The sequence below is a fragment of the Chiloscyllium plagiosum genome, unplaced genomic scaffold (assembly GCF_037043375.1).
Source record: "Chiloscyllium plagiosum isolate Xiang-an unplaced genomic scaffold, Cpla_swu_hap1 HiC_scaffold_7, whole genome shotgun sequence".
Taxonomy (NCBI): Eukaryota; Metazoa; Chordata; class Chondrichthyes; order Orectolobiformes; family Hemiscylliidae; genus Chiloscyllium; species Chiloscyllium plagiosum.
In genome coordinates this window covers 64,301,588-64,317,075 of record NW_028270145.1, presented here as the reverse complement: position 1 = coordinate 64,317,075, position 15,488 = coordinate 64,301,588, and the positions used below count along the sequence as shown (strand labels likewise).

Genomic DNA, 15,488 nt, shown 5'->3' with positions numbered 1-15,488 from the left:
TAATTGACTAGTTTGAAAACCAAAATTAGACCAACAATTGGTACCACAATAAAAAAAAATCAGAATAAAAAGGGATGGTACAGAACAGATAGGTTGCCCAGGGAAGAAACTACAATAAGTGATGTTAGGATTCTTTTCAGGAGGTTCTTCACAAAGTGATCGACACTTGGAATGAACTTTTGAGCAGAGAAATTATGACAAAAATTTTAGAATCTTTTAAGAACAATTTAATGCAGCAAAAGAGGATACTATAAGGTTGCTTTGGATTGATGTATCAAAATGCACAGAAAGGCCTCTAGCATATTTGTATCTTATGAACAAACTGTTCATGGTTTTGCTTTAATATTTGTGGGTTGGAAGTATTTTGCAATACAAATTTAGAAAAAATGAGGAATTATTTATTTGGATTTCTGCTGTATAACAGAGTTATCTCACTGGGTCTGTTCATTGACACCATGAGGCAATGTGAGAGCCATTCACAGTAACTCTTCCACCTACATCCAATGAGAAACTGCCTGTTGACAAATAACAGGTAAAAGTTGTGTGTAAACAAATTCTTCATCTAGTATTTGAGAAAAATTGGGTTCCAAAACAAAATGTATGCAAAAAACCATTTTGCTTGTAAATATTTGCAAATATTCTACAATGTATACATGGATGCCACAACACAACACACCAACACAATAAATCTTTACTTCTAAGTATGCCATACGGAGAGATGCCAAACAGATGCAAAGATCTTCTCAAATCAGGAAACTTGATTTCATTCTATTACAAGCTCACTGATTTGCATGTCCAATGGAGGATTACCTCAAAAACATTTTTGCTTAATCAAATGTTGCAGAAATATAAATCAATCATATTCCTCAAGGCATTTAGGTGGAAAATGCCTACATTTATGTATGCATAATATAAGCAGGTTAATATTACTCCTGTATGGGAACTTACATCAGCATGTCCCATGCTTGCTGCTGCAACCAGAGCTTGCTGAAGAGCCTGACATTTCCTGAAAGAATGCTGTGGCCTAGTGGTTAACGTCCAATTTGCTTGGAGTAAATACTCAATAACATCACGATGACCTCGTAACGCAGCATGAACCAATGCACATTGACCATTTTTATCTGTGTAATCAACCTGGAAGTTAAGCATTTGAATTACTTCAACAGAAATAACTGTACCTTAGACTCAGACTACCATAGTGTGATAGGAATTTCTGGGGTCAGCTAGTAGCCCCAGTATCCTCTGACTTTTATCGACAGAGTGTTCAAAGATCTACAGTATTCAAATGACCTTTATTACTTAGCTATAGCTAGGGACTCAAGAGAATTTAGAAATAATATGCCAGAGTCTCAGAACAAAGGATTACAGAGGCAGTTAAAGCTTGGATTCAGTCGTAAAAAACATTTACCAAAACATTCATAACTGTGTGTTATTCAAAATTGTAGGAGAAAGTGAGGACTGCAGATGCTGGAGATCAGAGCTGAAAATGTGTTGCTGGAAAAGCGCAGCAGGTTAGGCAGCATTCAAGGAGCAGGAAAATCGACGTTTCGGGCATGAGCCCTTCTTCAGGACATTCCTTCGGACATTCCTGAAGAAGGGCTCATGCCCGAAACTTCAATTCTCCTGCTCCTTGGATACTGCCCGACCTGCTGCGCTTTCCCAGCAACATATTTTCAGCTGTTATTCAATATTGCTCTACAAGTTATTTTTATTAAGTTATTACTTTTTAAAACTTTTCACATGGTAGTTTTTAACTCACATTGGTATTATTCTTATTTTTATTTCATTATTCCAATGTAAGTTAAATTTTCATATGCAATTAAGGGTATGTAAGCTATGGGGAGAAAAGGTACATCAAATGGTACATATAATTTTGAACTCTGATCTTCTGAAATTTATCATTCATAAACAAGACTATGAAAAGAGACTGCTTCAGTTTCTCTAATAGCAGCACAATACTGCAAATGCAGGAGAAATTCAGTGGATTTGGCAGCATCTGTGGACAGAAACAAAGTGAATATTATGAGTCCATGATCACACTTTTTCAGAAATGAACGGTGTTGGAAAATGTTTTACAGAATTTTGACAGAGACAGAGGTGGACAAAGGGATGTAGAGACCCTTTGCAAAAGATAAAGGCCAATTAGCCTTACATCTATTGTTGGAAAAGTATTGCAATCAATATTAAGGAAGTAACAGCAGAACATCTGGAAATTCAACCACATCAAGAGGACATTTTGTAAGGCTTGTCCAGCGAGGCCATATGGATAGAACTCAAGAGCAAGAAAGAAACAATCACTATGAAGAGTTATACTAAGTCTGCTAATAGTCAGTGGGAGACAGAGGAACAGATATGCAGACAAATAATGGAAGGATGTAAAATAAAAACAAGGATTGTTGTCGTGGGTAATTTTAACTTCCCCAATATTGACTGGGGGGCTCCATTAGTGCAGGGATTTAGATGGGGCAGAATTTGTTAGGTACATCTGGAGAGTTTCTTGAAACAACCATGTAGATAGTCCAACTAGAGAAGAGATTGCTAGAACTTATATTGGTGAATGAGCATGCCCATGTGATACAAGTTTCATGGGGAGGCATTTTGGGAAAAATATCCATAACTATCTTAAAATTGCTGAATTATGATCAAAGATAAGATTGATCCTCAGGTGAAAGTGCTAAATTGGGGGAACACTAATTACAACAGTATTAGACAGAAACTGGAGAAAGTAGATTAGAGGTGACTGTTTGAGAGCACATCCAGATCTGACACGTGGGAATCTTTTAAAAGCCAGTTGATCAGAGTTTGGGACCAGCATGTCCCTATGAGGATGAAAGACAAGCATGGCAAGATTTGGGAGCCCTAGATGATAGGAGAGGAGTACAAATGACAAGTGTTCAGACACTCAACTGTATTCACGACAAAGATAGTGGCTACAAGAACAGGTCAAAGGTTAGGAATATTGCAACAAGTAACTCACCACCCAACTCCCCAAAGCCTGTCCATCAGCTTTGGACATGGCAAAAGTGAGGACTACAGAAGCTGGAGATTGGAGTTGAGAGTGTGGTGCTGGAAAAACACAGTAGGATAGGCAGCATCAGAGGAGCAGGAAAATCGACGTTTCGGGCAAAAGTCTGCTGTGCTTTTCCAGCACCACACTCTCAACTGTCAAGTGTATGGTGCTGGAAAAACACAGTAGGATAGGCAGCATCAGAGGAGCAGGAAAATCGACGTTTCGGGCAAAAGTCTGCTGTGCTTTTCCAGCACCATACACTTGACATAATCTACATGGCACAAGTCAGGAGTGCGATGGAATACTTGCTACTTGCCTAGATAGGCGCAGCTCCAACAATAGTCAAGAAGGTTGACACTATCCAGGACAAAACAGTTTGCTTAATTTGCACCACAACCACAAAAGTCCACTCCCACCACCACCATGCTCAGACACAGCAGCATATACAACTCACAGGATGCATTCCAGAAATTCAAACATACTCAGATGGCAAGTTCCATTAAATCCCTGATCACTTCCATCTAGAAAGACAAGAGCAGCAGATACATGGGAACACCACCAGCTTAAGTTCCCATTCAAACCATTCATTATTCTTACTTGGAAACAGATTGACCCAGCAACAGTGAAGGAATGGCAAAGTCCTGGAACTCCCTTCCTAAGGGCACTGTGGGTCAACTCACATCAGGTGTCCCTCCCTAAGAGCATTATGGTTGCACTGCAACAGTTCAAGAGGGCAGCATACTATCACCTTCTCAAGGGCAATAAATGCTGGCCAGCCAGTGATGCCCACATACCATAAATGAATAAAGCGGTATTTAAAGTTTTATCAAAAAGGAAAAGAAAGGAAGTGCAAGGAAAAGGAAACTGAAATCAGGTAAGGCCCTTGAGGAATATAAAATAAGCAGGAAAGAACTTAAACTAGAAATTATGAGGGTTGCAAAAGGGCCATGAGATGTCTTTGACAAATAGGATTAAGAAGAATCCCAAGGCATTTTATACATATATTGGGAGCAAGAGCGAAACTAAGAAAAGAGATCCATTGAAGGACAAAGGAGGGAATTTATGAGTGGAGCCAGAGGAAGTAAATGAGGTCCTTAATGAGTACTTCATATTAGTATTTCACTAAAGGGAAAGACAAGGATGATATGTTGACATTATTGGGCATGTCCGTATTAAGGAGGATGCAGTGTTGAGTATCTTGAGAAACATTAAGTCCCCAGGGTTTGATGAGATCTATCCCAGAACACTGAAGGAGACAAGGGGGGAATTTTTTGTGGTTTTGACAGAGATCTTTTGACAGAGTCTGGCAAGGTCCCAAAGGATTGCAGAATGTGTTGATCCCTTGTTTAAGAAAGGCAACAGGGAAAATCCAGGAAATTATAGCCCAGTAAGCCTTACACTGGTGGTAAGGAAATTACTGGATTCCTCGAGACAAGATTTACTTGCACTTGGAAAAGAATGGACTTAGGAATAGTCAACATAGCTTTGTGAAGAAGAGGTCTTATCTCACAAATCTAATTGAGCTTCCTGAGAAAGTGACAAAAACGGTGAATGGGAGCAGGGCAGTGGACATTGTCTACGTGGAGTTTACTCAGGCAAAGTCCCTCACAGTAGCCTGGTTGAGGAGACTAAGTCACATGGGATCCACAGTGAGTTGGTAAGTTGGATCCAAAATTGGCTCAGTTACAAAAAACACATGGCAGTTGTACAGGGGTGTTTTTCTGACTTGAGGTCAGGCTTCTGCTGTTTGCAATATAGTTAAATGACCTAGATAAGAATGTAGATGGCCTGATTAGTAAGTTTTCAGATGACATGAAAATTTGTGATGTTCGCAATCGCATGGCATAATGAATTATAATGAATTATGTTGTTGGCTTTTGCAATTTAAGATTGGTTCCTCCTTTCTTATGACTTAGAAAAATCAACACAAATACAAAAATCATTGAAATTGACAAAAATATACTTATGAATTTTGGTGGATATTACAGCAATTAAATCTACAAGTTTGTTTTAGAAATCTTCAAAAAAAACTATCCTTACCTTTGCTCCCTTCTTGCAAAGAAGATTCACAATATTCAAGTGTCCCGCAGCTGCGGCATGACAAAAGGGAGTCATCCCACTTTCAGAAACATGGTCAATGGTAGCTCCAAATTCAAGCAACAGATTTACCATTTCCTGATGACCAAGATGTGACTGAACACAGAGGATGGGCGCATTGTTCAGGACTTCAGTTCGGTAGTTCACAATCGCCCCTCCCAAAATCAACAATCGACTCACCTGCAATTTGTTATAGAAATAGAACATTATTCCAAAACCTACTTTGAATATTCTAATTTATTTATACCAGTGGGTTTGCGCTTTCATCCTAAATAATAATAAAAACCTTCTGAAAGAGTGTTGTCTTAAAATACTTATAAAATTGGTCCAGGATACTTCAACTACAAAAGACAATGCAAGTTATCAGCAGCAAACTAGACTGTTTCACACAAAACTGGTCAAATTAACCAAATTAATCCTTGCGTTGACTCAAGACGTAGACTAGTCTCAAAGACTTGTGCTGTAACTGGATAGTTTATGTTTTAAAGATATAATTGTAATTTTAGTAATTGACAAGTTAACTGTAAATAAATGGAACACCTGGTTGAAATGGAACTGGAAAACAACAGTGGTCAAAGGTTATCCCCCTGTGTTTATTTAATGAGGTGAGAACTGGAAGTGAGAAAACTTCTAGTGGGTGACCATCTGTGAACCTTTGGTAGGGCCAAGAGATCCACAATTATGTCAATATAGTAACGTATCATTTAAAGTTATGCTTGCATTCCAAAGTCACAGGTTCCCACAAGTATCCATGTTAAAGCCGAAACTAAATTCCTTCTTACCAAATGTAAAATTTGAAACAATGTACCAAACATGGAGAAATGTGCATTCCTGGCTGAAACAATTTGCAAACTAAAATAAGTCAATAAATATACAATATTTGGTAAAATGCACTGTAAAATATTTAAAGAATTAAAGAATTTTAAACAATTTAAAAAATATTTAAAGAATATTTTAAAAATTTCAAGAATATTTAAAGAACGTATGCCATTTTGAGATTGACCAGGCGCCATCTAGTGGCAGAAGTAGTTAGCTAGCGAGGACTACCTGCAGAGACCAACCTATGCCACTTTTTTAGAATCAATAGCTTCAGTACTGAGAGGAGGCATTAGCTGGGAGTGGAGGAGCTGAACACCAGAACCAGGTAAGAACAGAGAGGGAGGACAAGAATGTGAGTCAGGCCAGGTCCAAGTGCAGAAGACCCCGGAGGTAACAATGAACACTGACAGCTTTAAAGCTGAATACTGAGATTAAAAATAGAAGCTTGGTGTATGGGATGACAAACACAACATCTGGATTGAAAGCAGGAGTGCAGGCACTAGAAAAAAAGTTCATTGTTGTATTGTAGCACACAGAACAGGGTGTCTGTAGCAAAACTATCTTAAAGAAAAGTCAGTGTTAAATGGACATATTGACACTACTTTATTCATGGTGTTAAAGCAATCAATATTACCATTTATACATGTGTAAAAGTTGATCTCATGTAAAAGTCAACTCCTTATTTTTGGACAAAAAATCTTGCATTTTCCATATATCTCATGTAAACATCTACTATATCACATTATAAACCTCTTACAAAGGAAACTGCATGTTCCCATTAACTCAAACAAAATTGCATTCATTCATTCATACCAGTAACTCTACTCACGTTCTTTGTTTACAATATTGAGTTTCTATTCATTCATTCACTCATAACTACTTAGCCCACTTGGTTTTACTACAGTACGTTTTGATTGATTGATTGATTGATTCATTCATTCATTCATTCATTCAGACCGGTACTGTCTATCAGTACTTATCAAACTTTGTTCATTATACATTCAAATGTTAATATCGTTAAAAAGTTAATTATTTTAATCGTGTTATTATATCTGAATAAAGTGAGATATATTTGCGACATATATCTTCAATTCTTTGACAAATCTGTTAATGTTGTTGAGGTTCATTATATGCAAGAGTAAATGGGAGGGAAACAGAAGAATTGGGCGGGAAAGTTCAAGACACTTACACATTCAGAATTTAATAAATGCTTCATTATACCAGGCCATGACAATGTTGAAGAGTGTGATTTTTCAGGATTTTAATGAATCTTTGACATGTTAAATGTTCGTACCGGTATGTATAAATTATCCGGTAATTACCTTTACCGTAATTCATTGTGTTTTTCTTCTTTACCCAGGATTAGTTGAGCAATCAAATCAACTTCTGCTAATATGGTATTTCAAACTGCAGCATGAACTTCAGCCTCTTAAAACTAGTGCTCGTGTAACAGTCAACCTTATAAATTGAACTTTTAAAAACAGTCTTAAAAAATTTGACTTTTACATGAGTATATACGGTAAATCAGCTGACATTATGTTGGGACTTATTTAAATAATTTGAAATATTCATGCAGTTCTCAGGTCAAAACAGTTTACCATGGAGATGGGTAGGGTGATTATGGAAGTTGCTTTTTTATCTATGTGCCTTCCTGCTGTTGAGTAATTCATTATTTTTCTTTTGTATTACTCATTCTTGGTTTGAACTGAGACTTGCAATTGAGAATTGAACTTTGAACTGTAGCTGTTTTTAAAAAGAGAGAATAAGAGACCAATGTTTGCTATTGGAAATTGGCCTGAAAAGATAATGCAGGTCAAGTACTACTTGAAAACAGCATAGAATAACCAGCACAGAGATGTCATTATCCTCAGAATTGCTGGTTGGATATTGAAAACATTAATCAACAAGGGACCAGTTGCAGAGAATGCAAAAAAAGGAAGAAAAACCAAAAGACGACTTTTTTTTTTGAGGAGGCAGTGCTGCTTTGGAAGGTGAAGGACTGGGCTTCTTGGTTTTGCTCTCTATCATTACTCCCCAGTTAATGACTTGTTGAAAGTCCTGAGACTAAATTGGGGGAGGGCAAATTATGTCAGTTTCAGGCAGGAGGTAGGGATTGTTAATTGGGAGGAGCTGTTCTCAGGCGAGTCCACATTTAATATGTATAAGTTATTTTAAAATCTACTGATCAGAGTTCAGGATTGGAATGTCTCAGTGAGGAGGAAGGACAAGGATGGCAAAGTAAGGGACCCTTGGATAATGGAGGAGGTTGGGATTTTAGTCAAAAGGAAAAAAGAAGCATATATAAGATCTGAAAAGCTAAAAATGGACAGGGACAGTGAGGAATATAAAGAAAGTAGAAAAGAACTGCAGCAGAGAATTAGAAGAATAAGAAAGAACCATAAAAAGACCTCAGTGAATAGAGTTAAAGAGAATCCCAAGGCATTCTCTACATACATTTAAGACAAGAGGATAACTAGGGAGAAGGTAGGACCACACAAGGATGAAGAAGGGAACTTGTGCTTGAGGGCAGAGGACAGGGGCAAAATCCAAAATGAGTACTTTGCATCGGTATTCATCCAGAAGGATATGGAGGATAGTGACATTAGCATGGAGCATGCTAATATGCTTGACCATTTTGACAGTCAAGAAAGAAGTGGTATCGAATCTCTTGAAGAGCCTGAAGGTGAATACATCCCAAGGGCTCGGTGGTATCTACCCCAGGTTATTGAGCGAGGCAAGAGAGGAGATTGCTGGGGCCCTGATCAAGATCTTTATATCCTCACTAGCCACTGTAAAGGTCCCAGAGAACTGGTGAATAGCTAATGTAGTTCCTCTGTTCAAGAAGGGAAATAGGGATAATCCAGACAACTATAGACATGAGCTCCACATCATGGTTGGCAAGCTACCAGAGAGAATTCTTACAGATAGGACTTAGAAACATTCGATAAAGCATGGCCTAATTAGGCACAGTCAGCATGGCTTTTCAAGTTGGTGACAAAGGTGATTGATGAGGGTAGAGCAGTGGAGCTTGTCTACATGGATTTTAGTAAGGCTTTCAACAAGATCCCTCGTGGTAGGCTCATCTGGAAAATTAAGATACATGTGGTCCAGGGTGACTTGGACAACCCCAAGATCCCTCTGTACATCAACCCTGTCCAGGGTCCTCCCATTAACTGTATACTTTTCCTTAACATTTGGTCTTTCAAAGTGCACTTATCTGGATTAAACTCCATCTGCCACTTGGATTCAGAATTGGCTTGCCCAAAGACAGACAGACAGGAGTGGTGGACAGGTGTTTTCTGGCTGGAAGTCCATGACAAGTCGTGTTCTGCAGGCATCCATACTAGGACCTCGACTGTTTGTGATTTACATAAGTGACTTGGAAGAAAATGTAGATGAGTGGGTTAGTAAGTTTGTACACGATACACTGATCAGTGGAGTTTTGGATAGTGTAGACGGTTGTCAAAGGATCCAGCAAGTTATAGATCATTTGCAAGATAAGTGTGAGGCGCTGCACTTTGAAAGATCAAATGTTAAGGAAAAGTATACAATTAACGGCAGGACCCTGAACAGGGTTGATGTACAGAAGGATCTTGGGGTTCAAGTCCACAGCTTCCTGAAAGTGGTCATACGAGTAGATAGAGTAGTAAAGGTGGCATATGGCATGCTTACCTTTATTGGTTGGAGAACTGAGTACTAGAGTCAGAATATCATGTTGCAGCTTTATAAGACTTTGGTTAGGCCACACTTGGGAGTATTGCATTCAATTCTGGTCATCACATTATAGGAAGGAATGAGGGAGCAGAAGGTTTACCATGATGTTGCCTGGATTAGAGTGTATGAGATATAAAGACAGGGTAGGAAACTCAGGTTGTTTTCTCTGGAACGGTGCAGGCAGAGGGAAGACTTAATAGATGTAAGTAAAATTATGAGACGCATAGTTAGGGTTGATGGTCACAATTTTGTTTCACCTTCAGAGTTGAAATATCTAAAAGTAGGACACATTTATTTAAGGTGAGGAAGAGAAAAGTTCAAAGGAGATGTGAGGGGCAAACCTGTTACACAGAGAACATTGGGAGTCAGGAATGTGCTACAAAGGGTGGTGGTGGTGAAGGCAGATACGATAGGGCTTTTAGATAAGCACACAAATATGCAAGGAATGGAGGGATATGGACCAAGGACAGGCAAAAGGATTAGTTCGGTTACAACATCATAGGCCAAAACTTCAGTTCCTGTGCTGTACTGTTCTACGTTCTATATTTAAGAAGTCAAGAACAGTTTCCAGAGGCCGGCAGAAACTGTTTGCATTGACTGGTGACTTTGAAATTTAAGCAAGATACAATTCTGCAAGATACAATCCTACGTGTCCCTGTAATACAATCTAATAAATTTCATGAAGGCTTGACATTCATCATTGCAAATATTAATAAACTGGCAATTTAGGACTATTTTATGTCTGTCTGTTGGTGTGAGGTTGGGTTTGGTGATCAAAGAAGATTGGGCTTAGATTATAGATATTCATTAAGATTACCTTGTAGTTCATGTGTGTTCTGAAGTTAAATTATTAATAATAAATTCTTCATTTTTAAGTTATAAACTTGTGTTCAAAATTGGCTATTTGTAAAGTCTGGTGAGAAACAATTGAAGAATTTTGAGGATCATTACATATATTAATTTCACAATGTTGTGAATCCAGCGTCTTTAACTTGCTTTCCCTGTATCGTAACACCACTTGGAGAAGTAAGCAATTAGTTCAGAGCTAGAGTTCATGAGTGAGAAGGACACTGGAAGATTGCTTGAACCTAAATGAAAAGATTTACAGGGATCCTGATAGTGAAAACAAACAGCTTGTGCTATGTCTGTGTCAATCAAGTCAAGGAGTGTCAAGGTCTTTTTAAAACCAGATTTTAATTCAGCGAGCACAAATATAGTGAAGCCTAAGCTGGAGGTGAGAAGTTCATGATGGTTGAAATTGTCAAAGTTGGAGAATTGCTTAGCCAAAAGATAATGGAAGAGTTCCCACAAAATCTGGCTTCAGACACGGAGGAGAAATTGAAGTGAACTTCAGACAGATGTGGCATATTTGGTGAATTCCAAAAGAAGCAAACTGATCCTCATTATATTTATACTATAAAAAACCACTCTTGTGTGGAACTACAGTAAAGGGGAATCAGATTTAAACACCAAGTACTGATAAAGTATAGCATTAAATTAGTATTGCTTGAATTGTTTGGCTAGTTTAATGTATGGTAAAAGTTATTTTAATTTTACAAGAAGTGAAAAACTGAGTCAACTTCTTTCAGTTAGTCACTGAGTGTTCAACTTTTTCTTTAAACATTTATTTTCATTCCAGGGATTATTGCAACATTTTTGAGAATATTTGGTTTGCAGAATTTCCCCACATGAAACAGTTGCAAGAGGACATGATTAGTAAATCATTGTCCCACTCATGTTACCTGGATTTCAGTTTCCTATCTTTTTCTAGAGGGCTTCTGAATTTCCAAATGCTTTGTATCATAAAATTTGACATTAATAACAAATGCTGTTTCTCTCATGAACTGTACACAGATAAATTCTGCTTAAACAGTTAAGAAAAAATAAATTGTCTATTGTAAACTGATATCTTTGCCTCTTTAATATGTTACGGTCATTTTGAAGTTTAAGGATTTAAAATAAAAACAATTCTGGAATTATAAATGACGAACTTCTGATTAAAAGTTTATTTGTGCTTGTTAATAATGACTGTAATACATAATTCTTACTAATAGTTCAAAAATGGTTAACATTCTGCATACTGGGAGAACGTAATGGATGGTATACAATCCTATTTCTTAATTTCCATCTATTAATTTGAAACAGCAATAAATATGACCTTATCTACATTAAGTCAGTGCCAAGTGAGAATTGGGAAATGACGGCTGTAACTTTGGTCCTTGAATCCTCAAAAGGTTCTGAAGACTAATTCGGGAAGGGTGATGGCAAGACTGCTGAGGTTCAAAACAGCAGATTTATTTCAGTTCCTTGGCCAACCAACCACAAAATAAAATTGCACTCTGAGAATAATGATACAGAATATAAATTAATATTAACTTAGTTGAACTACGAAATACGTTAGGCCATGCACCACATAGAATGGTCACCATCCTTACTTTAAGTCATGGTTCAGTTCTTAAAAATCACAACTTGAAGTGAAATAACTTTAATTCAAGCATTGATTCAATATTAAAATTGGAGTTAGGTTCTACAGAGCCTTCCTTAGCAGAAGGAAGACACAAACATTATATCTATACCCTCTAAGCTGAAATAGAATACTTTACATTGCTATATTCCTACACTGGTAGGTTATTGTGCAAAAGGTGAGACAGAAAGTTTGTATTAATCTTGTTGACCTGAAACTGGAGAATAAGGATATCTATGAAATGAAGTAAGTCAATGTAAATCTCATTGTTTTGCAATAATAAATGGCTGAATGAAAAAACCATTAGGGACCCTAGAAGAAGTACATTTTGCAATTTAATGCTCTGTACAGCATATGAAATTTTTTTAAAGAGCTGTTTATGTGAACTAAGTTTTATTTAGTAGATAAAGGGAATCTGTTAGTTGTATATCAGTTGTGCAAATTATATGCAGGTGAAGAGCATTAAATGGGGTTTCACAAGCATAAAACGGAAAGGAGTTTGATAAAGAGGTAATATGCTTGTAAATGTTTCACTTTCAATAAATATAAAACTGAATAAAATTCAGCTCCTATGTGATCCTTCATCAGCCACATACGGAATAATACAAAGGAAATTGTTAAAGAATTGCTCACAATGTAGAATAAATGTAATATCTCTGCAACTATACAAAGCCCCTTACCTTCACATTGGGAGTGTAAAGATTTCGCAAGGACGTAAGGGCAGCAGACAATCCATCACTGCTATAGCTTATCCATAGTGCTTGAAGGACACTGGAGGATATTCCTGTCTTTTTGCTTAGGCCCTGCAATAAGTTAAAACATGAATTATTAGATTTAAAAATCAAGTTCCTTACATTTTATTTTCTGAAGTTCTTAAACATTCTAGGTAACACTTAAATATTATATTAAAGACATGCTCTTATCTGCTTTTATGAACTGTGAACAAAATCCATACCATAGAATCACAGAGCTCCGGCAGTGTGGAAAGACAAATTGGCCCATCAAATTAGCACCGACCCTCCGAAGAGTTTCCAACCCAGACCCAGCTCCCTGCCCTACCCCATAATCCCACTTTACCATATCTAACCCACCTAGCCTGCACATCCCTTGACACTGTGGACAATTTACCATGGCCAACCCACCTAACCTGCACATTTTTGGGCTATGGGAGCAAAGTGGAGCACCCAGAAGAAACCCATGCAGAGACAGGGAGAATATGCAAACTCCACACAGTCGCCCAAGACTGGAACCAAACGCAGGTCCTGGTGCTGTGAAACAGCAGTGCTTACCACTGAGCCACCATGCCGCCACAGTTGTAGCTTACAGTTTCAAGAAACCATTGGTCTGTTCTATATGTCCACACAGAAAAGATTGATGGAGCTTATGAAGTTATGGTTTGAAGGTGTTGATCTTTGAGCATAGTCTCCTAGCCTTTCGCAAAACACAAACTATATACAGATGCACTTTATCATTGAACCTAGAGATATAACTATGTACTTTCAACATAAATGTAACAATGTTTTGAGTCCACATGACAATATTTACTTCCAAACCTAAGGAGGATAAAATGCACCTTGCCTCAGCTTTTTGAGTGTTGATGTTAATGAGTAAATCTAGCCTTGTGATTTGTGATTGGGATTGTGAATTAGAGGAAGTATAATTGAATTATTAGTAGCAACGGAGAGGGCAATGTCAAAATCTGAGATCAGATGGAAGCAGCGACTGTCAATCTGAGAAGGAAGGAAAAGAGGACCAACCAAACTTAGGGAGCAATTGCAGACATTTAAGAAAATAGTTCATGACTCACAGTAAAGATATATCACAGTGAGGACGGAGTATTCTAGGAAGGGGATAAACCAACCATGGTTAACCAAGGAAGTTTAAGGATAATATCAAATTGAAGTAAAAGAAATACAGAATGTGGCCCAGATTAGTGGCAAGCCAGAGGATGGGGCAAGCTGTAAAAGTCAACAAATGATGACCCTAAAAAGGAGTAAACGAACTTTGAGGGTGAACAAACAAGTCATATCAAAATGGAAGACAAGGGCTAAAGTGAACACAGGCCTCTTAGACAATGAGGCTGAGGAAATAATAATAGGGAAACGGGAAACTGCAGAGAAGTTGAACAAATACTTTACATCAGTTTTCACAGTACAGGATAATAATAGTATTCCACAGATAAGAAATAATGAACTAAAGGATTGGGCGGGGGGGAACTATGAGCGGAGAAAAGAATACAGTGGAAACTAATGAAGGATGGATAGTTTCCCTGGAGGGAATTGTCTGCATCTTGGATGATTACAGGAAGTAGCTACAGGGATAGTAAAGATCCAAGAATCTGTAGATTCTGTAAAAGTACCAGAAGATTGGAAAACTACCATGTAATCCTTATTCAAAAAGGAAACTAATTAAAATGCAGATGCAAAAAAAGTTTGCGATTATCAGGAAATTATTTGTGGCTAATATAAAAGGATACAATAGCAGAGCATTTAGAAATGCATAATATGATCACAGTCAGCATGGCTACATGAAGGGAAAACACCTGACAATTTTTTAGACTTCTTTGAGGAAATAACAAGTAGGATTGATAAAGGAGAACCAGGAGGTTCCAGCAGGTATTCACACAGATACCACACATTAGACCACCTAAAATAAGAGCCAATAGTATTGGGGGTACTTTATTAGAAGGGATAGAGGATTGGAACGTTGGCTGAAGACAGAAAGTTGGAATAAAAGAGGCATTTTCAGGATGGCAACCTATAACTAATGGATTACTACAGGGATCAGAGCTATGACTACAAATCATTTAGTATACATTAATGAATTAGATGAGGCAAGTTTGCAAATGACAAAAATAGGTGGGGTGGCAAGTACTGAAGAATATACAGACTGCAAGGGACATAGGTTAGGTGAGTGGGGCAAAAACTTGCAAAGTGGAAGATGTGGGAAAATGTGAAGACATGCACTTTGGGCAGGGAAAATAGAAGTGCTAAATATAATGTAAATGGAGAGAGACTGCAGAAAGCTTAGCACCACAGAGTTTGGCAGTCCTCGTGGATAATCACAAAAGGCTTGCATCCTGGTTCAGCAGGTAATGGGGAAGGTAAATGGGCTGCTAGCCTTTATTTCAAAGGCAACGAAATATAAAACTAAGCAAGTCTTGCTAATACTAAACAAGGCACTAGGAGAAAGTGAGGAATACAGATGTTGGAGATCAGAGTCAAAAAGTGTGATGCCAGAAAAGCACAGCAGGTCAGGCAGCATTCAAGGAAAGGAGTTGACATTTCAGGAAAACAAGGCACTAGTCAAACCACATCTGAAATACTGTGAACAGTCTGGTCCCCTTGCTTAAGGAAGGATAAACTGATATTGGAGCAGTTTAAG

The 15,488-nt window shown here is 37.8% G+C and overlaps 1 protein-coding gene across 1 annotated transcript in view; it reads right to left on the bottom strand.

Annotated features, from left to right (window-relative positions):
* The window catches only part of LOC122551620 (protein TANC1), a 152,378-nt gene that overhangs the window by 42,132 nt on the left and 94,758 nt on the right, over nt 1-15,488 (bottom strand). The window contains exons 12-14 of the mRNA XM_087988566.1: nt 12,785-12,907; nt 5,051-5,287; nt 949-1,134 (exon numbers count right to left, since the gene is read on the bottom strand). Coding sequence (XP_087844692.1) covers nt 949-1,134; nt 5,051-5,287; nt 12,785-12,907 — 546 coding nt within the window. The remainder of the gene's footprint in view (nt 1-948; nt 1,135-5,050; nt 5,288-12,784; nt 12,908-15,488) is intronic.